A 26,493-nucleotide genomic window follows, 5' to 3' on the forward strand; every position below is an offset into this window, starting at 1 on the left:
TGCTGCTAAAGACATGGAGGGAGGGAAGAATCACATGGGCGGGGCCAAAACCCACATGATCTCTTTTCAGATGTTCCGGAATGCCGTTCCGACGCGTTTCCCCTCCAAATGAGCCCTGGGCCTGGATCCATGAGCATCCTCAAACTACAGACCTGTTCCTTCAAGGAGAGGGCAACCTTATCCAGAATGAGTGACACCTTAAATCCCGGATCCGACTTTCCATTCACTTGTAGTACTTCTGTCTTGTCAGGATTAAGCTTCAGTTTATTAGTCCACATCACCTTCAGAACTGTCTTCAGACACTAGTTCAGGGTTTCAAGAGCATCCCTGGGATTGGCCAGAAGTGCAAGAAGGTCCATTTGTATGGACCTTATTAGATAAAAAAGAAGAATTAAGCATAATTTAATGGTGTGAATGTGAGCAAATGTAGTTACATACGTTTAAACTTTGGCTTCATTTGGAAATGTGAATTGTGGGGTTTGAAAAGAGTTTGAAAAGAGAAAGATGGCACTGCATATGTATTTAGGGTAGTTGTTTAGTTCAGAAGACCACACGAGAGAACATGGGAATTATGACAGAAAGCAACAGACATTATTCATTTCTGCTGCCTAAATGTCTGTTGCTTTCTCTCAGAAAGCAACAGAAATTAATAGAGTTGGAGGGGTGTAGATCTTGTGCTGGGATACCATAGGAAGGACAGACTGGATCTTTGGAAGCATTAGCAGTAAGGATAACAAGTCCATAGGAAAAGGATGGAAATTATGAGATTGGGAATGGGGTCTCCCTGGTCTATGCCAGGAGAGATTAAAGTTCTTACAGCAGAGTTTTGGACAGAGATAAAACAACTGAAGTGTTGAGGAGAAAAAATATCCCTGCATAATCATTTGACTTCTGCTCCTGTTGAAACCTGAAAACCATTTGGAGTCTAGTTTAATGCACCTTCCCTTCAAGACCTCCTTCATCCAAAACACTCCAATCTTTACATTGTACAGCCTGTTTCAATAGTCAGAGAGAGTTAACGTACATAGCTTTATTTATTTATTAACTTCTCTGCCGCCTTTCGCCCAGCATGGGATGCAAAGTTTCTAACAAATAATTAATAAAACAATATAATAAAAATGTAAATACAGATTGAAACTGCAAACAACTTAAAATCAGGCCAGGAACAGCGCAGCAGTCAAATTGATCCAACAAGTGGGGGCGGAGGGGTGGCGCAGTGCATTTGCATTCCCAAAGATAATGCAAACAAGATAACACCTTAAAAGATGACAAAGAAGACATCTGTAGTGAACTTCTATGTTAATTTTATGACAGTCCGAGGCTGCTGTAGGAGCAAAGGTAATCCACTCAAAGATAGTCCATTGCCTGGGTCTGTCAGCCGTCTACCTCCCAAGCAGCCCTGTTCCATTGGACTATTAACCATTTTGGACAATTAACAATTTTATAGTCCAATGGACTATTAACAATTCCATTGGACTATTAACATTGGACTATTAACAATAGTCCAATAGTCCATTGGATTATTAACAATTGGACTATTAACTGGGAAGACAGCAATGTCACAGAGTCTTAAGTCCCTATTTTCTGATTATGGTATGTTTGCTAGTTTTAAATTAGAGGGAATAATATAGGGAGATATAATGTTGTCTTATATATAATTAATGTTTTTTGATATGTGTCCATTTAGTTATGTCCATTTAGTAGTTAGACCCAAAAAACTTCCTTTTATTTTGGTTTTACTTATGATTCTGGTTAGAAGTTGTTGTTGTTGTTGTTGTTATTTATTCAATTTGTAGTCCTCTCTTCTCGCAAGCAGGGGGATAAGTTAGAAGCAATAGAGGTTACAAGAAATGAGGAAGGTGGATTGCTTGTATTTGATAATCACAGCTATTGTTGCATCCCCCCTTCTATCCCCCCCACATGCTTTTAGTTAAAATTAATTGAAATTATTTTCCAGTATAAGGCTGCTAGCAGTATTTTATTGATCTTAAAATGGCTCAAATAAAAGGCTTTCTTGTGTGTCCAGCCACACAAGAAAGATTTAGTAATGAATAATTTAACACCGTTCTTATTTACAGTTGCCAACTTTTAATCTGATGCCTCTAGCTGTCCCTTTTAATGTCAGTTTAATCTGCAGCAATCATCAGGTGATGTTGTTTAGCTGCATGCCATGACAAGAGTCCACTGCCCATTTCTGCATATTACACTTCTAGTAAATGGACAGGATGTGTTTTCCCAGCTGTTTATCAACTTTATCCCTGTTGGAATACTCTGTATTTAGAGGGCTTGATAATTCTTATGGGATTCTTTCAGCCCTTTGTATACTAACAGAGAAGTTCGTGAGGAAGCTATTTGTTACTAAGCAAAATTTATCTTGTATCAGTATATGATTCCTCGTGTTACCAGGAATCTGTATGTTTAATTCTGAACTTGGCCTAGAATGCAAATTAAAAAATTCACAGTGCGGCCAGACACAGAATGAGGAGAGTTTCTGGGAAGCCTCAGGCTTGCATAGAAATCTGAAAGCTAAACAAAACAAAACAAAAAACAAAAAGACAGAGGGTTAGTCCTGTTAATCCATGCCTGAGATTGTCCCAAGACTTCATGATGAGATCTCAGCAGTTCTTTCTGGAGTTGCTATGCAACTCTGAAAAAATTGCTGAGATTTCCATGCATTGGTTAATATCAACTAATAGGAGTGTGGGAGAGTGAGAGAGACTGAAAAGGGTAAATGTTAGGAGAGAAGCAAGAAAGAAGGAACACAAAAAGTAAGTGATGGATGGTTGGGAGAGAGAAAAGGAAGAGGCTTCAGAGAGGTTAGAGAGGAAAGATGAAGATGAGGAGAGGGGTATAGAAAAGGGAGATGGGTGGGAGAGAGAAGGAAAGAGCAGTAGGGAAAGGCTGCAAGGGCTGCTAGGAGAAGGGAAAGTAAAAGCAGAGAGAGTATGGGGAGGTGGACTGGAGAGGAAATGAGATCCCCCCCACCCCACCACAAGTCCTTTTACATCTCCTGCTTGTATTATCTCATATTGACATATAATTCCACTTAAGTGAATCAGTGTAGATACTTCTGCCTGGTGTATATAAACCATAATATATGCCTAAAGTGGGTTTGATTCAACAATCTGCATAGTTAATATATAATCCTGTACCAGGTTCCTCTGTTCACCACCTAAACCAGCAGGTGATCAAAAACAAGACTGATTTTTTTTCTATTCAAACAGAGGCACATCAGGGATTATAGAGAACTGCTTCTAGAACTGGGATGAATGCTTGAGAAGATGTTTGTGAGAGAACCAGCCTCCCCCCCCCAAAAAAAAACTTAGAGCATCTTAGAGCAAAGTAGAAATTGGGGTCAAAGGGATGGACTCATTATGACACACTTTTCCTGCCATCCACAGGTCCTACTTGCAAATCTCCTGGAATTTCTCAATCCAAATTTGGCAACTCTACTTGTAAGCAAATATGCTAAAGCCTCCAAGAATTACCAATATGTGATTTATGGATTTAACAGCAGCATATGACACAATAAATAAAGAGAAATTGTGACTGATATACAATAATGTTTTGAACATTGTGGTTTGCTGTCACAAGTAGAGATGGGCACAAATTGATTTACAACCCAAAAAAAACGCACGAACCAGGTTGATTCATGGTTCATGAACCAGTGGTTCATGGAAGCTCGTTTCCACAAACTTCCACGAACTGGTCTATTGATTCATTTGGGTCATAAAGGGGCAGTTTAAATGGGGAAATGGCCATATAAACTTTTCTTGTGACTTGCAAGCAGCAGGTCCCTTTAAACTATCAGCTGGCAGGCGGCAGGAGGGGATCCCCACAGCCCCACACTTACCTTGCCCTGTGGGCCCATGACATCCTCCCCCTCCTCCCGTGAGGGGCGGGAAGGCTGCTTGTGAAAGGGCCCTTTAAACTTAACTCCTGGAACCCCCAAAGCATTACGAATGCTTCAGGAAGCTTTGATTCGGGATTTCCAATTCAGGGCCAACTTTGGAAATAGCGAAGCTTATTTTACCCAAAGTGCACACCCCTATCTAGAAGTTTGAACTAGGAATGTGCAATTCAGTATATCTGGTTAAAAAATATACCCGAGTAATACATCTTCAGTATTATTCAGGTATATCCAGATATTTCTGTCTTATTTGGTATATTCAGATTAACCTCTATTTATGTTTCCGAATATAGTTTCGGGTGGGTAGCTTGTTGGTCTGCAGTAGAACAGCAGGATTTAAGTCCAGTTGTACCTTAGAGACCAACAAGATTTTCAGGGTATGAACTTTTGGGAGTCAGAGCTCCCTTCTTCAGATCTGAATATCTTCAAGAATATCTGGGAATCCAATTTTAATTGCAGCAGCTTGTTTTTCCCCACTTTGCAGGCTTTTCAGGCAACAGGAGGAGAGGGAAGGGAAGCAGGGTTAGGGTTACTGTGTGTGTGCGTGTGTGTTGCCATACACCATTGCTAGCTCTGACTGGCTGCCTTAGTACTACTGGCTTGTCAGTTTGAATGCTGGGATTCCCTCATTAGCCATTGGTTCTGTTGGGCTTGCATTGACCCTGGGTTCTGCCTGACCTTTGTGAGCAACCAGTTCTATCAAGTTTGTAACAGTGTCCCTTGCTAGAATTCTCTGATTTGGCATTGGTTCTGCTGGGATTCTCTGGTTTGATGTTGGTTCTGTTGGGTTTTGTTTGTTCTGTTGCATTAGAAGGCTTGGTTGCTACAGCTATTCTTAGGCTTCTATCTTTGCCCTGGAGAAAGTATTGTATAATGGTTTTCCTGCTTGTAAGAAATAATGGGGAGTGGCTGGGGCCCGTACAACTGGACCCCTTGAATAATTCATCTTGAAACTTTAGATGACAGACAGAATTAGGTTCCCTGCAGTTTTGGTGTAGCTTGCTTGAAAAATGGTCCCTCCAGCAAGATCCCCCCCCCCATAGGGAATAATGGAGCCGAATATATTCAGAATTCCAAATAAAACCCAAATCTGATTACTACACCAGCATTTTTTGATCCAGAGATTGGGAATACTGAATATATATGGTATTCTGGAGTCCCCCCCCCCCAAAAAAAACCTCTTTTTTTCTTAGTATACACCCCTAGCTTGATCAAACTAGCAGCTTCAACTGTGAGTTTCCTTTAGTAAGGGATGTGAAACATCTGCTGACCAGCTTCTGTTCCAAGCAGTTATTTTTAGGTCATTCCAAATAGTTTTAAATGTAAAAAACAAAGAGTGAAACTTAACTTTTCTAACACTCAGTGTATGTTGGGCAATGTGATGGGGAGGACTGGCTCCAGCCCTGCCTCTTCTCAGAAACAGCCAATGGGAGCAGATGGAATGCTAGGTTAGTGACAGTTGGAGTCCATTCGAGTGAGTGAGAGGAAGGAGAGAAGACTTTTGGGAGAGGCTTAGAGAATGCAGCAGAGATATTGCTGGCTTTTACAAACCTGTTCTGATACAGTGAAACATCCTATGTTTAACCTCAATACATTTTTGAATTGAAAACCATTCACTCCTATATTCCATCTTGTAAATAAAGTTTATTTTTGTTTTGTTTAACCTTGGCTGGCTTGTTGGCTGAGGGAAAATATCACACACAGAGACATTAAATGCTCTGATCACATTAAATGGGCCAAGTTTAAGTAAATGGTGGAAGCGTATATTGTAAAAATAAACTCTAAGTTCCCTTTACTCAGTAGCCCTGGGCTGTAGCTGCGTGAGGGAAGGGAAAAAGAGGGTGAAGCCTCTGGAAGAGGAGATAAGGGATTCTGTGAGGATTTGGGTCAGGCATCTTTGCCTTAAAATTATAGGTTAGACAAGTGGCATGTGGTGACTGCCCTTTACTGCCTTGGAAGCCCCCAAACCTGTGAAGGGAGGTTTAGGGTGGGTGGCAGTGGGACAGGTGGTCACCATAGGCAAGTACTACCGGAAGTAATGTATGACAGTCTTGTAGTCAAAATAATTTGTGCCCATTGTTTTATACATATTTATGCCAATTGCGCCATGCCACATCCTGTAATCCCAAGAAAGCTGTTGCCACATTCCCTGAGCTAACCAGAAATTATTTAAGCCAAACTAGAAGTAAATTGGCCTGAACATGAAAGAATTCAGTTTTTGTAGTGCACAAGTGTCTGACAGGAAAGTCTATTTGAAGGAGGCACTAGAGGACCTTAGAAATGGTCTGGAGCTGGCAAAAGAGTCCAAAAGAGTCTTGCTTCCAAGTCGGGGAATGGTGCAGCAAGTTTTTGACCTCGTTCCCAAAGTAGCAGAGCATAGAGACAGGCGATGACTGGATTCAGGTATCCTGGCACCCGCTTTGGGCGACTGTGAAGGGATGGATGCAACTACTGCTGTACTCATATGCTTTAGAGGGGCAGAGCAAAAAGAGCACAAATATCTGATTATGAGGATTAAAATATGTGCTTCACGTTGGAGGTGGAACTTGGCATGTGGCAGATTTAGACCGCAGAGCTCCTCTGAAGCCCTAGGTAGTGCCCTAGGTAGTGACATCAATTTTCCAGAAGTAAAAGATGGCTGGGAGGGCTGTTTCCACAGTTAAGGTGTGTGAGTGTGGTAGGTTTAAAGCTCTTCTACCTGTATGGTTCTGACCTGAATGGGATATGTGTGGCTGCAATTAAATCTTTTAAAAAAGGGAAGTTCCTGTCAAAATTCTCCCAGTATTTTACCTAGTTTAATTCATAATAGGTAACAATTCCTTGTCTGGATTAGCCACACAATCATGAAACAAGAAACATTTTTTGCGTTATTGTTGTTCAAGCTACCTTATATTTTTAAAAATCTGTATGAATTCCTTTTTTATTTTTTGTTCTCCCATTTGTCTGCATTACTAAGTAAAGCATTATGTAATTCCTGATTTGGTTTGTGTGCCAATGCAAGTTGATCTTGAATGCAAACAGCATATGGTTACATGTGTGTATGTATCCATATATAATTTATGATCTGTTTTATTTCTTTGATAAGCATGGTAATCTGTAACTAAAAATGTCAAAGTTTATTGCCTTTTTGTTTTTGCACTCTCTTGTTTGACATTTTGTAGTAATTAATGCCGGAGTGGCAGAGTCTATGATCAGACCCTACACTTTTCTGTGAAAGTGCATACTATGGTAGTTTTTCAAATGTGTATTCTATACACTACTGTTTATCTTGCAGTTACTGACTGACAGCAGTGATAACTACTGCTGTTTCCACTGTTGTCTAGGTAAATTAATCTGTGTTGAATGAAATCACTCTATACCTACAAATACCTGTCTGGGAAGCCATTGTATGTGTGTATTGTAATTTTGAGCTTGTAATAATTTTATATACTAACGGCCAGGTAACCCTGATCAGTGGATACTTAAATCCAAAGACTGGAGCCATGAACAGACAAGAGAGATCATCCTATACACCTGAAAAATGCCTCAGGTTTGCATAAAATCTGAAATCTAAAAAAATACTCTGAGGAATTTTTAAAAAATGATAAAAGAACACCTTTAACCAGATGCCCTCAGTGGCCATTGCTAGGCAACCATAACTGTTTAGGTAGTATTCCAGGCTTTGTTTCTTTCAGTAAAAGGCATGGGGAAGGGACAGGGCCCTTTCCAGGGCTCTTTTGGCTTTTGAGGAAGGACTCATCAGGGCCAAGCCCAAGAACAACCACCAGATTATTTGATACCAAATTACTTGCATGACTCAGCCAAGCCTGGCTGCTTGCTACTGTTCAACAGCAGGACCCCCCATGAAAGCCAGTGTGGTGTAGTGGTTAGAGTTTCAGAGTAGGATCTGGGACACCCATGTTCAAATTGCTATTCTACTGTGTAAGCTCACTGAGTGACTCTAAGCCAGTCACAGAATTCTAAGTTATCCTACTTCACAGGTTTGTTGTGAGGATAATATGGAGGCAAAGATAATGATGTAAGCTGCTCTAGGTCCCCATTGTGGAGAAAGGTGGTATATACATGAAGTAAATAATAAATATAGATGAGGATGAGGGGGCAGATAAAAGTTGTTTAGTGAGTTTGAAGGAGAGAAGGAATTAGGGAAAGGTGAGCCACCAGGAGGAGGGAAATAATTGGGGAGGGGGATACTGGAGAATGTTAAGTACTCCTTGCAACTCCTTGCAGGTTCCCCTCCATGCAACTGGGCCCGGATCAGCAGGCAGCACATAACTGAGCCATAGAGGAGAGGCTACTGGGTGGGTGGAAGAGAAACTGAAGAAAGAGGGCAAACAAAAGTGAGTGGGAAGGAGAGAAGGAAGCAGGAAACGAAGGAATAGACAACTACTTGTAGCTGTCTATTTGCTATAAATGTAAGAATTGTACCCATTGCTGTTTCATAAAGGGTTTTTGAGCCTGGTCTGGCTTTTCTCATATATGCTCATTTTTCATCCTGTATTTTAAATGAATTCTTTGTAGTCTGCCAGTTAAGTTAAAAGCATTCAGATCACCCATTACTTAAGTCTAGTTTTCAGCCTTAAGCTGGAGCATCAGTTGTGCCTTGGTGGAGGGGAGAGGGAACAGGATAATGCTGGGCAATTTTGGACCCAGCATTGGCTTGCCTATCAGCCAGGTGGCTTGGAACAAACTTCTGACAACCATGCCCCCAGTGGACTGTCTGTGGAGTTGGGGAAGGGATCATCAGACTCGAGGACTTCAGGTTTCAATCTGGTTGGTGGCTCATGTTGAAAAGAAAGAGGTGGCAGGTACATACCCATGACTATGATTGGCTAATAGGCCCTGGAGTTTTTACCTTTCTCATAGCAATGGACAGGGCCGGCTCCAGCATCGCTGGCACCTGAGGAAGCTTAAGGGCTGCCTCTGTGCATGCACGCATGCATGCACGCGCGCCGGATTGTTTGATGGCGTCACTGTGATGTCATCACACACAGCTGGGTGCTCGCACGGGGGGCCTTCCAGCCCTCCTATTCAGTTGCTCTGCAGGCCAGGCACAGCCGGCCGCCTTGGCCTCCGGTTGCGCCTGGCCCGCAGAACAACTGAACGGGAGGCTGCCCGCTGAGCTGCCCCATGCTGCCGCCTCCAGCACATGCTCCTGGCTACTGGTGGCGGCAGCTCCAGGGCGTGCACCCCTGCTCCCAGGCCGGTGCCTTAGTGCCCTGAGGTGGCTGCCAGGCCGGCCTCAATGGGCGGGGCTGGCCCTGGCAATGGATATATACTGTGTATGTCTGATTACATTGTTAATGAAAGCATAACCATCACGACTGCTGGTGACTAGATGTTGGCTGGGATGTGGCATTGTCAAGTAGGTTGTGCAAGGTCACTTTAAGGGGCTCTAGGGGGCATGGTACATGGCAGTGATCCTCTAGGCTGACACATTGACCGCGCCCCCCAGGAGGATGGTGGTGCATAGAAATAGCAGTTTCTGCCACTTTGAGCCCTAATATTAGCCTTCTTCCCTTGGTTACCTCAACAGATAGGTTGAGGAAGGTCCTGACAGGAGTTGGGCTGACAACTGTGCTCATTGTCTCCAGCCTATGCTGCAGCAAGACCTAAGGAACCTGTAATCTCCTCAGCACAGTGTCTGTGTCATCCTTTCCATCCCCCCATGGCACACTCCATTCACAAATGAAAAGGTCATAAACGTGTGATCAAAAGTATTATAGTAAAGTGCTTCTATGGTTTTCATACTTTCTTCTCTTTTTTAAAAAAGAGTTCTTATAAAATTATTTGGCTTAGAAAAGGTTCACAATAAAAAAAAGAACCGGTTGTTGATAAGCTATGCTGATAGCTCCTTTTAAACAATAGAGTGTTCTTTTATTTGCAATTTCACAAAATTGCAGTCAGTTTGCCTCTAAAAATAGCAGCACAGATATATAGTAATCGAATGAATTATGCGTGGCACCTAACCATGCTAACTTGCAATCAAGCAAAGAAAGATGGGTGAAGTTTAGCTTTTGTCAATGATAGCTTGTACCTCCAAAAAGTAAATGTTATTAATTCCTGCTAAATTACACCATCACACTTTCCCTTGATTCTGTCCACCCAAGCCTCTTCTTGCTTAGCTTCAGTTATGTCTATGGCAGCCTTTCTGTAATAATAGCTAAATGGGGCCAATATGTCCACAGACATATTGTTTCCCAGAGGCATTTTGGTAATGATTGCTGAAAGCAGAATGCAGGACTAGATTTGAAAAATCCAAGGTTACAAACTAGGTACTAGGCAGAGAGCCTCAGAAAATTAAAGCACTCCTTTAATCCACTTTTTCTACTGCAGCATAAGATTCATTTCGCAGCTGTCATACAGCACTAATGAGGCTGATAGGAATGTTACTTAGCCAAGGTCACAAACTGAGTGCATAGTAAAGATGGGGTATGAGTCCCACATATCATCAACAAATCAGTTCCCCAGTAGTTAGTTTACTGTGAAGGGCATTGGCCCCTGTGAAGGGCAGGAGCATGCTCACTACCAGGCACAATGATGTCACTCCCGTAAGTGACATCATCACACCATGTTGGGAGCATGTGTGTGAGAAAATTCAAAAGGTGAGTGCCAGGTCTCCCCATCTCCCATTGGGAGGGTAAGGGCACCTGGCAACCCTATCCTGATGTCTCTCAGAAAATATAAGTTTGGAGCTCTGTGGGGTCTGGAGGAGATGGCCCTTCACTTGGTCTTGCGTCTGCTCCCAGAGCACCTCCAGTGATCATGGAACTTGAAGCAGGGTTTCATTACATACAGGCGTGGGGGAGGCCTCATGGTGGTAAAAGTGAAATCTATGTCCTTGCTATTTGCATGTTTACATTTTTCTTTTGAATATGAATTAAAATACATGCAGATATAAAATTGCACTTAAAATGTGAATTTCTACTTCTTTATAGTTGCTAGTCTTCATGTTGACAGTATTGACCATCTATGTGTCATGTCTGTCTGTCTGTCTGTGTCTGTTTATGACATTCAATATTTGGGGCATGCACGGTTATTATTCTAAAACTGAAACCATGTATTTCCTATTTTGTGATTTGTAAACTTAGTTAAATGAAAGGATGAACTAGATAAGACACTGGGAGATCTGTGCTTGGATCCTCCCAGTGATTTTTAAAGAACAATTTTAGCAGCATAGGGGTTGTTTAGGGAGGGTAAGAGGAAGAAATGAATCTTTCTCACCTCTACATGGTTTTGCAAATCAGAACACACGTCCTTGCATGCTGTTAACTGAGTAGTCTGCTGGTAAATGGAGGATATCTCTGCCTACAGACTGAATTATCATTTACTTGCTTTATCAAGTTTGCTTACAGACAAAATTTGGAGATTGTCCTCTGCTGGTTGCAGTAATCATGCATCTGTAGAAAGTGGCAGGGGCTTTCTAAGGCTCAAATCTGTAGTCATTAAGTCTCTGCTAAAAATAACAAAATCTAGATTTTTGTGTTTACGTGTTAAATGCAGCAAGGTTAGAGCCTGTCTTCAACCTTCTCTTTTTAGGGAAGATTATCAAATCTTTCATTTTCAGGAAAGGTTGTCAAGTGAATGGTTACTGGATAGCTTGAGTCACATCTAGAGAGCACCAAGTTGGTAAGGACCCACATGGCGTAGTGGTTAGAGTGTTAGACTAGGATCTGGGAGACCAAGGTTTGAATCCCTACTCTGTTGTGGAAGCTCGTTAGGTGACCTGTGAGTTATAACTACCTCACAGGCTTATTGTGAGGATAAAACAAAGGAGAAGAGAACAGCATAAGCCTCTTTGAGTGCCCATTGAGAAAGATGGGGTGTAAATGAAGTAAAATTTTAAAAAGTTAAACCTATGCATGTGTTTTCACCTTGTGCAAGAGTTTTGGATAGAAGTTTCACATGTAAATCCCTAGGGGGGATTTTTACCACTCTGAGCCCCATGGCATAGAGTGGTAAGCTGCAATACTGCAGCCCAAGCTCTGCTCACGATCTGAGTTCGATCCCGGCAGAAGCTGGGTTCAGGTAGCCGGCTCAAGCCTTCCATCCTTCCGAGGTCGGTAAAATGAGTACCCAGTTTCCTGGGGGCAAAGTGTAGATGACTGGGGAAGGCAATGGCAAACCACCCTGTAAAAAGTCTGCCAAGAAAACATTGTGATGCGACGTCCCCCCATGGGTCAGTAATGACCCGGTGCTTGCACCTTTACCTTTTTAATCCTATTAGATCTTTCTACAATATTGGATATCAGTGCTGCTGACCATGGAGTATTTGTTACATCTGCAGAACTCAGTTGGTGTTCAGTGTTTCTGTCCTTTTGGGTAGGCACATCCCAAAGGGTGTTGAGAGATACTTGCTTATCTTTTCCCAGGGAACATTGTGGGATCTTACAAGATTCCATTTTGCCTGCTTTCTCGATCCATTCAGAATGTATAATATGGTTTTCAGCATTACAAATATGACTTCTTTCCATTTCATCACCTCATCATGCACTTCTTGCTTAGTGTCTGGCCACAGTAGGAAAATGTGTAAAAGTTAATTGATTGAGACTATAATCAAGGCATGACTGACATACTATCGGCTACTAGGTCTTGTAATTTATGCAGGATGTTGACATCCAATATTAGGTGGTACTTAGAAAAAATAAGCTTACAAGGTTACCTTCTTGGTATGCTGGCAGTTTAATCCTTCTTTCTTGTATGATTCACAATGCTATTTTTGATCTATAACTTACAATTCCACTATAATCAGAGTTACACTCCTCTAAGCCTATTGACTTTAATGTACGTAGAAAGGTATAACTCTGTTTATGATAGCACTGGTAAAGGCAGTCTTCTCCATGCTTCCCCTCAGTATTTGTATTATGAGGAAAAAACAAATTCATAGTTGAATTAAATAGTGGGTTGAATCCGTACAGCATTTCTGCTTGTGCTAGATAGAGTTCTTGTGCAAGTGGAAATGCAAGAAAAAGACTGCAGTAGCCACTTGTGCTACTTATTGTATCCCCTCTTGCATTTCTGCTTGTGCAAGATGTTGTGCACCAATTTCTGGGAGCTATAATATATAGGGACAAAGTGTTGCAGAAGATGTTATTAGCAGTCAGTCCTGTCCTTGTATTAATAAAAGTCTTATGAATATGACTATATCATAAGCCCCTCTTCTCATGTGTTTTAAACACAGAAACTCTGCCTAGTAAGGCAGGAAAAGGCTGCCAACTCCAGACCAGGAGCTGGAAAATTACTGGCATGTGAGTCACCAGGTGAGACTAGTTTTCAGCCCCATGCCCCGGAGATGTGCAAAGATCCTAAGACAATAGGGTCTTCCAGGAGTTCCTGAATCAATCACCTATACACCCTTCCGATCTTCTTATCTGCTCTCCCATTCTGGGCTATTCTGAGATCATTGATAACTTTAGTTTCACCCCAGAAAGCTTAATCAGAGTTTTCCCAGTTCTTTGTCTCATCTCGGAGACAGCCATTAAATTTTTGCTTTGGGCAGAAGATGCAATCCTGCCCCAGGGTATGTTCCACAGTATAATTGGGCTACCCTTCCACCATAATTGTGTGCATACCTTCAGATCAAGCATCTACCCTCAGACTCCTGTCTGAGCCTCTCATTTTTCTGCCATGAAGCGCTAGTTGTTCAACGCTACTCTCTCACGGACGTCCCTTTCTCTCCTGGATTGGTAACTATCACTCAACACTACAACTCTCTCCAGTTTTCCTCCGTTTTTCTAGTTAGCTCTCTGTGTGACCTATGTTCAATTGGTCTTTATTATTTTATAAATAAAAATTCTTTTTGATTGAACATCCACTTGTTTACTAAAAGAGTTCTCTAGAGGAATAAACCCCCTATACACAGGTGGAGATCTCATTCATTACTCCCTCTCGCTGTCTCTCCTTGTATGCTAATTCCCCCAACTTTCAAGGAGACCCTCATTTGGGTAACACTGTTGTGCAATTGGAGTTGTGCTATATCAATTTTGTCTCTCTTTGTGCAAGATTTGGATCCAAGCCGGTGTGTTGAACTCTTTATAAAAATCCAACATGCCCATGTTTTTAGTTTTTCTTCAGAAATATTTGCATGGCTACAACCAATATTTGAAACTGATAAATAGTTATGTAGGCCCCAGAAACCTAATTAAAAGAGTCCATGTTTGGGCTGTTAGCAGAGTCTATCGTTTCACAAAGGAAGTGTGATTATAGGTGGTTGTGAGCTGGTTCTGCAGGCTGGGGTGTGTGCAGGAGAGAAAATAATCATACACTTGCTTTATATTTAGAAAAGAAATGAGAGTTCTTTATTGCAGGAACTCCCTACTCTGATAGGAAAGGAGGTAAGACAGATCCTAACTACCTATCTAGTCTAAGGATAGACATGGATGGAAGGACAAGGCCTGCACCCATGCTGCCAAGATGGAGGGAAGAGAAGGAGAGAGGTGTTGCCTGGAACAATGCCAGGAAGAGAAGAAGTGAGAGAGAGGAAATCAGGAGGAGGAAATCCTGAGAATAGCAATCTGCATATCAAAGGACAGTCAGAGCAGTAAACAGAGTGCCCTGACCTCTTTATCTTTCTAACTCTTTGGTTTGTCCTCCTCTGAAACCTGAGGAAAGGGACAGCATTAAATCTTCCTCTTCCAACAGAAACTAAGTCAAAATGAAAATCTAACTACTGTCTGTTTTAGATTCACATTTTTGTTGTTTCTCTGAAGAAGGATGAAGCTTGAGGTGTGTATATGCTGGATTGTATTTGTGCATTTATTTTTCCCCTTTTTTGCTTTTACCAAGTACTAAGTGTACTAAGTAGCAATAGTGACTAACTTTGATCAGGAGAGCTCAAAAACCTAACTTCCTGCTTAGTATCTCACCTCTTAATATCTCACCTAGGAGCTTTCAAGCTCCTAGGTTGAGTTCAAAATTGTTCTCAAAATTCAGTCTGCTGCTGAAATCTAGCCTATACTCAGTCCATAAGCATTACCTTTCCACAGGAGAGGGACAACCAGCCGCAGAAGACGGCTCTTTAAGCAGAAGATCTGCCCCAGTTGACTTCAGGATGCTGAGAAAATTACCATTCCCATCAGCCACATTCTGGGGAGCTTGGAAAAACAGATTTGTTGGAAAGATAAACCCATGTCAGTGCTTCTCTGTTCAAAGAGTTGTTCTCCACAGCTCATGCATTTATACCAGAAAGGCAAAGTTTGTGGCTTGGAAGACAGAGGATGGGCACCTATGTGTGCACATGTGCATACATTTTATAAGCATCTCCCACTAAACATTTGCAAATGCACTTTTGAATGTAACTTGGGGATGTTTGCCCATCACCTGTTTTGTCAGTATCAGAAGCTCACTAAAAGAGACATTCTTGATGGCTACCGCACCACTTTGGTACGCCTTCTGGAAAACTGATACAAACTATTTTAAAGCTTTGGTTTTTAATAGATAGAATTAAGCAGGTATTAGAGAATTTTAATTCAGGCACTTTTTATTTGATGTTTCTAATCAACTGAGAACTCCAAAGTAACTGCTTTTCCTGTATTGATACATTACAAATTGTATACATCTATAAATGCTTGGCCATTGTAATTAAAATTATACATATAATCAAAGGTTTTTAAAAACCTCACCGAACAAAACAATTTTCACCATCTTTCTGAAAGATGCCAAGTTGCCCTTTGGTTGATCTTGATAGGCAGGGAGTTTCACAATCACGGTATCACAGCTTGAGAAACCCATTTTGTTTTCCAGTGGATCTTATTTCACAAGTAGGAAATAAATAGAACAAGGCCTTAAGCAGAGATGTGAGTGAAGGTGCTCCTTAAATATTAAATATTGGTTTTAATAAAGTTTTAGTCGGTTTTTGGTTTCTGCTAGAAAAGCAAATAAATAATGTGGATTAGAGGTTTTTTGAAAGATGCATTTGTCAAAGTTACACACACCATTTCTCAGTTTCACTAATACCGTATCTGTATTATATGTTAATGCCTGTAATTTTTTTAAAAAGCTAAATATCATAGTAGTGGATCATCTTTAATAATTGTTCTGTGAGAGTAAGATATAAGTGGAGCATCCCCAATCTCTTCTAATATACCATCACAAGCATTTCTGGTTCTTTTTTTAGATGTATCTACACCTGAGACCTCGAGAAAAGTGTCAGAAAGCTATATACTGAATGGCACCTTGGCATCAGAAGCCAATGTAAACGGCATTGACCCTGTTCAGTTGACAGTGCAACGGAAGAGACTATTGAAAGCTCCCACACTGGCTGAACTGGATAGCTCAGATTCAGAGGTGAGATATTAAACAGCCCCAGCCTATGGTCAGGATATATGGTTTCTCCACCCCATGTATAATTGTTTATGCTTCTGTCATGTTCCCTGCCAAATAATCTTATCTGTCAACTGAAAAACCCCAGACTGTTCAATCATTCCTCATTGGAAAGATACTCCAACCAGTGGGGCAACACTTTAATCTTCCAAGACATACTGTTGCAAATCTGAAAGTTTCCTTCCCCAAAAATAATCTTAAAAGGGAGAATCCAACATGAAAATGCTGAATTAGGATTCAACAAGAGAATGAATAATACCTCTTCCACAGGCTTGGACTGAGACTTTGGGTACTCTAATCCCTTAATCACCTTGTTGCCTTCTTTACTTTTTCCAGCTCTGCAATATCTTTTTTAGTATATGGCAACCAGAACTAGACTGATATTCAAAGTATACAAAGGCTTTATATTTTATTTGCAATCTCTCAATATTCCCTATCATGAAGTTGGACTTCACTATTACCACATCCTGAGTTGACGTTATTATAGAACAATCATCTACAATCCCTAAATTTCTTTCCATCTCAGTCACTGCTAGTTGAGACTCCATTAGCATATATTTATAGTTAGAAATAGAGGTGGGCACAGACCGGGAAAACCCCACAGACCGCTGGCCCATGGTTCATCGATTTTCACAGACCACGAAATTTCCACGGACCAGCCCCATTCACAGACCGGGTCGTCGATCCATGGTCTGTCTCTTCCAGCAGCCCTGGCTCCGTCTCCTTCACACCCAGAAAGCCCAAACTCACAGAGAATCTTCAGCAGCCTCTTCTCCAGCCACCCTCCAAGCTTGGTCAAGATTGCATTTCGGACGTCCGAGTTACAGACTCCCAAAGGAAACTTCCAGTAGACACTGGAGTCACAAATGCCAATTGACTTGCATTGGCTAGCAGCACCAAAAAGTTGCAATGAGGCAAAATCAAACAGAAAAGGGTGGCAGAAAAGCCCCCTCACTCAATACACAGACACCTTCCTACCCATTGCCTAGGGAATTCATTCTTGCTCCTTGCTCGCATAGAGAAGAATGGGAGCTCTTTGGTTGGCAGGCAGAGCTGCCTATCTACGTTTTGAGGGCTAAGATTGGTGTTGCCATGGCTGCACAACATCCACTCCTCCGTTGCCTAGGGAATTCATTCTTGCTCCTTTCTTCATAGAGCAGAATAGGAGCTCACTGGTTGGCAGGCAGAGCTGCCCATCAAGGTTTTGAGAGCTAAGATTGGCTGCAGAACGTCCACTCCTTTCTTGCAGAATGAGAGCTCTCTGGTTGGCAGGCAGAGCTGCCTATCAAGGTTTTGAGAGCTAAGATTGGTTGCAGAATGTCCATCCCTCCGTTGCCTAGGGAATTAATTCTTGCTCCTTGCTCCATATAACAGAATAGGAGCAAGAGTTCCCATTCTTGCTCCATAGAGCAGAATGGAAGTTTTTAAGGGCTGCAAAAGGTCTGCGGACGTCCTCTTCATTGCATAGGGAATTGATAGATCTGCACCAGGATGTCTGGACTCACGGACCACGGGCCATGGACTGACCCAAATGGTCCAAAATTCGTGAAAAAGGTGAGTCCCACGAACAAACCACAAACCAGGCTGGACCATGCAAAATTTTGGTCCATTTTCCGGACCGTGCCCATCTCTAGTTAAGAATGTTTTTGCTAAAATTTATACCATCCTGCACTTGCCTATATTAAATTTCTTTTGCTATATTGTTGTCCACATACCAAATCTGGAGCAATCCTCTTGGAGTTGTTCATAATCCACATTGTTTTTCCCTGTTCTGAATAATTTCATGCGATCTTCAAACTTGGTCATTACCCTGCTCACTCCCAATTCCAGATCATTTATGAACAAATTAAATAATGTGATCCCAATATAATTCTTGTGAGATCTGTTTTTCATTGTGAGAACTGTCCATTTACTCATATGCTGTACTTTCCTTGTTGCTTAACCAGTTTTTTATCCACAAGAGGACCTTTCCTCTTATCCCTTTTATTGCTAAGCTTATTCAGGAGTCTCAGAGCCAAGCTACAAGTGACGCCTGACACAGGTTGGACACTTGTCAGCTTCCCTCAAGTTTTGATGGGAAATGTAGGCATCCTGGTCTTGCAGCTGTAATGGAGAGTCAAGCTGTAAAACCAGGACGCCTGCATTTCCCATCAAAACTTGAGGGAAGCGGACAAGTGTCCAACCTGTGTAAGGCGTCGCTTGTAGCTTGACTCTCAGATGTGGGAGTCCCGCATCTTTTGCAAGTCCAGTTCTACTGGATCATCCTTATTCACTTGCTTGTTAATCATCCTTCTTCTGATAGAGCTCTGCTGAGGTAGGACTTCCCTTTGCAGAAGAAGAAGGCATTCTGTCTCTCTGTGCTTAATATTAATTCTAGTTTCTACTTGGTTGCCCAGAATAGACATTGGGCTAAGTGACCTGCAATTTCCCAGATCACTCTTTTTTAAAAACCTGCTTTTATATTTGCTACTTTCCAATTACATGGTAGGGAGGCTGATTTTAGTGACAAGTTACATATACTGGTAATAAGATTAAGAATTTCATGTTGGAGTTCTTTAAGAACCCTCTGATGTATACCATCCAGACCCAGAGATTTTGCTTTTAATTTGTCCATTAGTCCTAGTACTTCACATTTTTATTTTGGTGGAAAATTTATCTCTCGTCACCTTTTTTTTATTTCTGTTCTTCAGCCATCCCTTCTGAGAACAGCAGCTCCATCGTGGGTATTTCCACAGTGAAAACAAACAGAAAGAATTATTCAGCTGCTCTGCCATTACCCTTTCTCATTTAAGTAATCTTTTCTCCCTTTGTCATCCAGTGGCCTGGCTACCTCCCTGGCTGGTTTCCTGCTTCTGATAACGCCCTGCCTTTCTGTGTCCTAAAGCTTTTAGTACTCTGCTCCTCAGATTCTCTTTTTGGTTGCCTTGTTGTCAACTTACAAATGGAAAGTAAGTTAGAATCCAAACCCATAATATCCTTCCAGGGAGTTCCTCAGAATGCCGGAACCTTTACTTTGTCTGTGAGTGGCTTTGTTTTTCTGCGGTACTGCTTAGGTACTCAAACATCAATTTCAGTATTGAAAGGAGTGATTCTGTAAAATTGTTGTAAATGATGGAAGGCAGGATTGTAAAAACTTCTAAATACTCAATTTATTCTTCTAGGAAGAGACTATACCCAAGTCAGCTAGTAGCAGTAGTATATCTCCATCTCGAATGGAAGATACATTTCCAGAAACCACTGGGAAAAAGGGTAAGAATTCAGCAATCAAATAAAAATTGCTAATTGTTAAATGCTAGAATCCCCATGAATAGATATCTCAGGCATGGGAACACCCTGTTTGTGTAAAACAAGAGTACTTCAGATTCTTACAGAACAGCAATTTTATTGTGATATAAGTTTTCATTGACAGTTAAAATGAAGTTCTGATGGCCAGAGAGTCTGATCTGGACAAAGTAGATACTAGCTGTCATAGAGTGAAGATATGATAGCAAGATTTAAGTAAGCGCTTGAATAGGGCAAAAGCTGGAGTCTGCTATTCAGAATCCATTGGCATCTTTAAGCAACACATGTCTTGGATATAGAGGCTATCTTGGATTCCCAGAGCTTCAGTTTACTGTCTAGGCAGAACAATGTAACAGTCAAGGTAGAGAATAGTAAAAGTAACTTGGCTGGAAGAGATAATAGCTTAGGCTTCTGTACCACAGCAGACCTTATGTAAGTCTGTGAAGTCCAGTGTTCAGGTTACCTGCGAGTCAAAACACTGAAGTGCATCTCATCTTGTGCCCATTGGTAGAAACCACCTGAAGTTGTGGTGCAAAGTGTAACTACAGATATTTAGAATGTGTAAGAAGCTGTACCCCATTTGTTTCACTTTCCACCTATGTGTGTGTTACAAAGAGCTCTCTGTAACTTCAGATGAAAATGTTTTCCTATCAATCAATGCTTCATCCCCAGCATTTCTAGCGAGGGGCAGCAGGGGTTTTGCAATGACATGATTTAAGCTTGTGTATGTGTATTGGCAGTGTGAGAAGAACCTACAGCAAAGCATTCATGGGCAACCCTCTGTCAGCAAGTTGGCAAGCACTCGGTTTGCACTGTATGGCCTGTACAGAACTCATGCTGACACTGGGCTAGCTGCAAACATGATACCTTGAGGCTGAAGGTTAAGTAGGATAACACTGGATGGAGGGTGAAGGATATCTCAGTGCAATATCATATTTCTTTTTTACAATTCACTTGTTCAAACGGAAATAGTATTGGCAGGGAGCAATACTTGTTGTTTCACCACCTACCACCCCGTATTAGATGGAGGGTCCAGCTGTAGCTCCCATAGCAAAACTCACTCACAGCAATGGGGGTCTGTGAGACTATGTAATATACAGCAAGAAACTTTAGCTGACATTTTAGCAATTTTTTCAGTTAAAATATAGGGGAATCTTACTAGGTTTTGTCTTGGAAGCTGTTTTTTCTGGATTTTTTCATAGATTCTTTATAAGCAGAAGGATAACCTGGTTGTTTAATGGAAAGGTATCTTCGTTGACAAAGATTTGGATCCATTCTTTTCTGTGGAGGAGGAAGGATTTCCACCTACAGAATATGACTTTCTTGCCTCACACTCCCACTGCAGCTCCAAATGCCTCCCCAAATGCTGTTTCTGCCCAAGAACATCTTTTCAGGGGGCATTCTGGGCTGCAGCAGGAGGAAAGAAAATGACGAATTTGTACTTAATTTGGCCAAAATTCTTCCCTCCATGGAAGCTCTCCAGTGGAGTCAAGCCAATTGTGTGTGATGAGATAATTTTATTGAATGGGATACTTAACCATCATAAAGTGTTCAGGTTTTGTTATATTAGCTCACGTAGTTTGTAAAAGCATCACCACAGTCTCATTAGAAAACAGTGTTGGATTATGTATTTTGTCATTAATGTCCCTTTGATATTTAAACTGTTGCTTTAGAGCTAATTAATGGTGATTAAACTTGCAGTGCCTCCAAAATTCTTGCCAATATCATCCACCCCACAGCCAGAGAGGAGGCAACCACCTCAGAGGCGACACTCCATTGAAAAGGAAACACCAACTAATGTACGACAATTCCTGCCACCTACAAAACAGAGCTCCAGATCACTAGTAAGTAGCATGGTTGATCATTTTCAATATTGGCTGAAGGGTACAGATGTAGCAGCTCCACAGCAATGAAGAGAGAAAAATTACACCTAAAAACAGCTGTGACAAAACCCCAAATGCAGTACCATCTTGAACTTTGTGAGAATTTGGACCAGCACTTGGGCTTTGTCTTGAATGAACTTCAAAGAAGCTCCTGAATTAGACGACTCTGAACTTTCTTATCCAGGTTTTCAACATTGTTATTAAAACTTGGTGAACTTTGATAGATCCTAATAAAACTAGTATTACTTCCAAATAATGGATCTTTGTTAGTGTTCCAAAATAAAACGAGTAGGTTTTTACTATTTTTGCAGTGCTTTAAACTATTATTAAAGGTTGGGATTTTTTCCACTAACTTGTTTAAAGTTAGTTTGATTAAGGAGCCTAGAGTAGCATGTGATTACATTATAATATTGAATCCATTGAGGCAAAAAAATGTGTTTCTACTTGAAAAGAAAGTACATTTGGTCAGTTGGCTTTAATTGAAAGCAGTTTTCCGACAGTGCATAAGTGTCATAGGGGAACAAGATGCCTGCCTGCGGGCTGGCATGGTGCTTAAATGCCTTTCAGTTTCATTTGAGAGATCCAAGTTCACTTTCTGGTCTCTTGTTCCTTGCCAAAAGGCCCTTCAAGTACCCTTTAGAACAGAGATAGAGTGAAAGGAAAATTCTGATTTTGAGAGAAAAAGGAGTACTTGCCAACTCTTTGAGTCATCTGAGTAGTATTGATTGGCTTTAAAGTAAGACCTCCTTATTTCTCTTTGGCTCAAGAGGCTATGTTTCTGATGCCAGCTCTTCAAGGTGCTGAGGTTAGTTTGTATTAATTAATACACTTCACTAAAACAGCAGATAATTCCCACCCCTCCCTAAAGAACTCAAATGCCCTTTTGTCATACAATTCTAACTTGAGTGCAGCTTGTGATTCTAGATGAATGGGATACAATAACTTTAAGCTTATTTATTAGTGCAACATGAAGAGTACAGAACAATAGGATTTTTTCTTCTAGACTTAGATTAGGAGAACAATTATTTTATACCTGAGAGGGAGAGAGAACACTTTAAATATGGTTGAGGGAACATACCGAAAATTTGACTCCGTTTTACATAATACAAAAATGCTTGTTTTCATTGAGGCCTATCATGGGCATAGATCTCATGGTCTTCCATTGTGAGGTGTGTGAGTGCTGGACATTTCAAATGAACATATATTATGATCTGGAAAACCTCATTGGAAAACCTTGGTACCTAAGGAAAAAAATCATGTCCCATCATTTAAAAAAATAATCTGAAGTAATTTTTTACTTTTATCCACTGCACATTTTTACTACTTGCTTATGAATTTATTGAATCTCTTATGCTCTTTTTGATAAAAGAAGAGTAAAAAATTCCACCCTGATTTCTTGCTGCCTTATGTTACTATCAATTACAATCTGGTTGTGAGTTTGGTTTTAATGCTCGCTCCCCTCGGGGAAGAAACTATTTTACTACTTTATGAGATTAAGCTAAGGTAAGACTGAGTAAGAATTGTAAGTGAAATACCTCATATGAGAAAAAAGTAAACTTTACTGGGTGAACATAACAAAGCATTTGCAGGAATGTTATAGGTCTGAATTAATAAATTTTCTAATATGTGTACATCTTATCCTGTTTGAGAGGTAAATGACAGCATCCTAATTTTGTTGTTGTTGGCCTTTATGAGAATGAGGAAATTTTATGTAAGTTATTTAATTAATCTAGAAAATATAATTAATCAAGTAAAGCAGAAATGTAAAGAAAATTATAATTACACGTAAAAGATTGTAATATGCACAGATTATTAAAGGTTATATGTACCAAAGAACATATTTGCCCAGCTTGTCATTGTGCTTTTGAATATAATGTGACCAACTCCATTTATGTCTCTTTTCTGTAATTAGAGAGTCATATACATGTATGAAAGTGTGGATGTATGACTATGATCAGTATGTGCCGTAAAATAGACAGTTAAGTAACGATGCATTTAGTCTTATATATTCCACATCTATTTCGTACCATTTTGAATCATACTGTACCAAAAGAGCAAAAAAATAATAATAATCAAATTATGGCAACGTTTTTATGACATAAGTGAATGTGTCAGTTGTTCATTAGTGCCCCCTAGAGGGAAGATACGACAACATTTCATAATCAGCTTTTAAAGAAAATTCTATAGAAGTAATTTAACCACCTACTTCTGTTATTGAATGTTATGCTGTTAGGGAGTGCCTCATCTGCTTTTAAAATATAGCATTAACACTGAAATCTATGACTGAAACATTATAACTAAATGGCATAGATAAGCTAAAGATATTTCTTTAAATATAGCACTATGCTTACTGATCCATTCCCTCAGAACTGATGAAATTTCATTGCTTATCTTCTGCTCCAATAATAGCAAAGATAAGAGACCTCATAAGTAAAGCTCCTCATTTCCAGTGAGAAGTGACTTGCCATTGCTTGGTTTCTTTGCGGAATTAGCAGAAACCTTCTCCTCATTTTGAACTAGCTTTCTAGTATGCTGAAGGAATTAGTGGTGCTGAAGCTCAGGTGACATGATCCAGAGGCCCTGATAAACATTTTATTAATGTTCAGCATTTCTTTTTCTACTTCCTATCTGTTGTTCAGGTTCCCAGGATAACAAGTTTCTTTCCAAGGATGACGCTCAAAACACATTTTTCAACCATACACACAGCCTCTCAGCTTAGCTCCCATCTTTTTGAAGTAGCCCTGTTTGGGGTGGTGAGGACTATATATTTTCTGTGTGAGATGGCTTTTAACAGGCGGAAACCCTCAAAGGTTTGCCTCATTCTGTTGGCTTTAGAAATCCCAGTTTTATGCATCCTTCATTCAATCAACAATGGGAATAGCTTCCTAAACCATGACAGAATTAACAGCTTAAGTTGTCACTAGATTCTAATTGATTTATACATCTTATGTGCATGTGTAGATCTTCTAATCAATTTGCTGGGGAACAGAAATCATTTGTGAAAGGACAGCAAACTAAAAATGCAACATCATAGGGAAGAAGTTTTCAGAAGTTTGAACGAATAAAATCAGTTCAGAGGAAACTACAAATCCAGTTAAACTTACCAATATCTGAAACCATGCATGTCAAGTTCTATCCAAGTTCTGATATTTATAAATTGTTCCATATATTTTTGGTGCAGGCAGAAAGCAAATGTTTAAACTGAGTATAGAAATCAAAGATGTTTAAGAGGCCTCTGCAATTATGAGGGTTGTTCATTTAAGTATATCTGAATTTTTGGACTTCTTTCTCCAGAAATTAATTCGTATTTTCCCCCAATGGTATTTTGAATTATTGGAGATAAAAAATCTTTGGACCCTACTCCCAAGTTCATTTATAATATAGCTTTCATTCTGCTGGGACCCTTGTCTATTGAACTATATTTCTATATAGTTCTATAAATAGAACTATAAATATTTATAATATTTTGTCGAATTACTATAATTTCTATATTGGTTTTCATAAGAATAGCAGTTCTCCCTGAATACAAAGCTCCCTCTCGCTGACAAAACACCACAACTAGTGGCATTGGCTCTGGTTGGTAGTTCATTAGTACTATCTCATTAGGACCCCAGGCCCACTGACATAGCACATTGGATACACAAGGTGGGATTGGCAATAATTCATATGTGCACCTTAGGGTTTCTTTAGTCAAAAGAATTGCATATATAATCCTGCTATCGAAAATTCTAGGCACACACCCTAACAGGCACACAGAGAGCAGTTTGGAGAGATGAATGAGGTAGGGTAGGGGCTAGGTATAGCCTCAGAACAAGGAGGCCAGTGAGTGGCCAGAGATGTGCTGCTAAAAGCTGAGAGCAGCTGGCTTTGCAGTCTTACAAAAAGAACAAAGCTTTTGCCCTGACAACTAGACATGACACTCTAAGGCAGCACAACAGGAAGCAGGCTAGGCTGGATTTCAGGAGCAAATAGATGATGGCCCAGGAGTATGTCTTCCAGAACTAGAAGGAGGTGGATCTGTAAGGCCTACAGTGGCCTATTTAAACTTCCATTTGAATGAGCCTGGGAGGATTCCCCCGCCCTCCTGTCCATGCCGTCCCAGAGAGAGAGAAAGGGCTGATAAGGTAGATGAGTAGCAGGGTAGGAAAGGTGACAACCAGGGTGAAAAAACTCCCATTTGTAACTGAAGTGACAGGATTTAGTTGGTCAGGTGGCCAAGGACCTCAGAGTCCTGAGAGGGGTTACCCCAGATGGGTACATCTCCATAAAAATAATTTCTTAGTGTGGCTTTGCCTTGAACATAGGGGGAAGCTGGATGGCTTTTTCCCCACTTGCCAAGCATAGGATCCTGAGGTAGTTCTAAGGTAGTTAAAATCCTTGATAAGTGAGTGGCTCAATATTGAAATTATTATTCATAAATGATGAAGGCTGGGACCTGTTGACATTAATGAGAATAGTGTATGTCTGTGCTCTGCCATTACTTACATACAGTTCAATAAAGATTGTACAGTAAATGTTACACACAATCACTATTTTCAATACATGATAATTATTAGCAATCAGGTTATATATTGTGTTGAATGCTATTAACATATCATTCGAATAAAAATTATCAGGATCCAAAGAGCTGTTGAACTCATACAAGGGGCTTAGATTAGTTCAGGATAAGTTTTTACTTGTTTTTCTTTTAACAGCTGGCTCCCGGAAATATCAGTCTGCTTTTGAGTTTCTTAATTAGTTTGCATTCAAAAAGGGAGGTGGTTGTTGGAAAGGAATAAACACTTTAGTCTTACAAAATTATTCTAAAGTTCTTTAAATAGTGACCAATATTGTGAGAAATAGAAAGCTATTAAGTGAAGACGTTAAAAACTGAATGATGAAAAAGCTTCTTCAACTACAGACTTTGTGGTTCTTCTTGAGAAAATATCACCATCTATTTCATTTTCCTTCCCAATCTTCAGGTTGTATTATGTGCTGGAATGCTCCATCAGACATTTCTAATTGATTCAATGCTATAATAAATTCACTGGGTTGGATCCTAAGGACTGCAAGCAGAACAAATCTGTACTACCTCCCCACTTCCCACTACAGCCTGCAGAC

At 40.5% G+C, this 26,493-nt stretch overlaps 1 protein-coding gene across 1 annotated transcript in view; it reads left to right on the forward strand.

Annotated features, from left to right (window-relative positions):
- The window catches only part of SPIRE1 (spire type actin nucleation factor 1), a 116,209-nt gene that overhangs the window by 78,282 nt on the left and 11,434 nt on the right, over positions 1-26,493 (forward strand). Inside the window, exons 10-13 of the mRNA XM_054985315.1 lie at positions 16,023-16,192; positions 19,390-19,477; positions 21,212-21,354; positions 24,033-24,203. Coding sequence (XP_054841290.1) covers positions 16,023-16,192; positions 19,390-19,477; positions 21,212-21,354; positions 24,033-24,203 — 572 coding nt within the window. The remainder of the gene's footprint in view (positions 1-16,022; positions 16,193-19,389; positions 19,478-21,211; positions 21,355-24,032; positions 24,204-26,493) is intronic.

This window comes from Eublepharis macularius, chromosome 7 (genome assembly GCF_028583425.1).
Source record: "Eublepharis macularius isolate TG4126 chromosome 7, MPM_Emac_v1.0, whole genome shotgun sequence".
In the NCBI taxonomy this organism is placed as follows: Eukaryota; Metazoa; Chordata; class Lepidosauria; order Squamata; family Eublepharidae; genus Eublepharis; species Eublepharis macularius.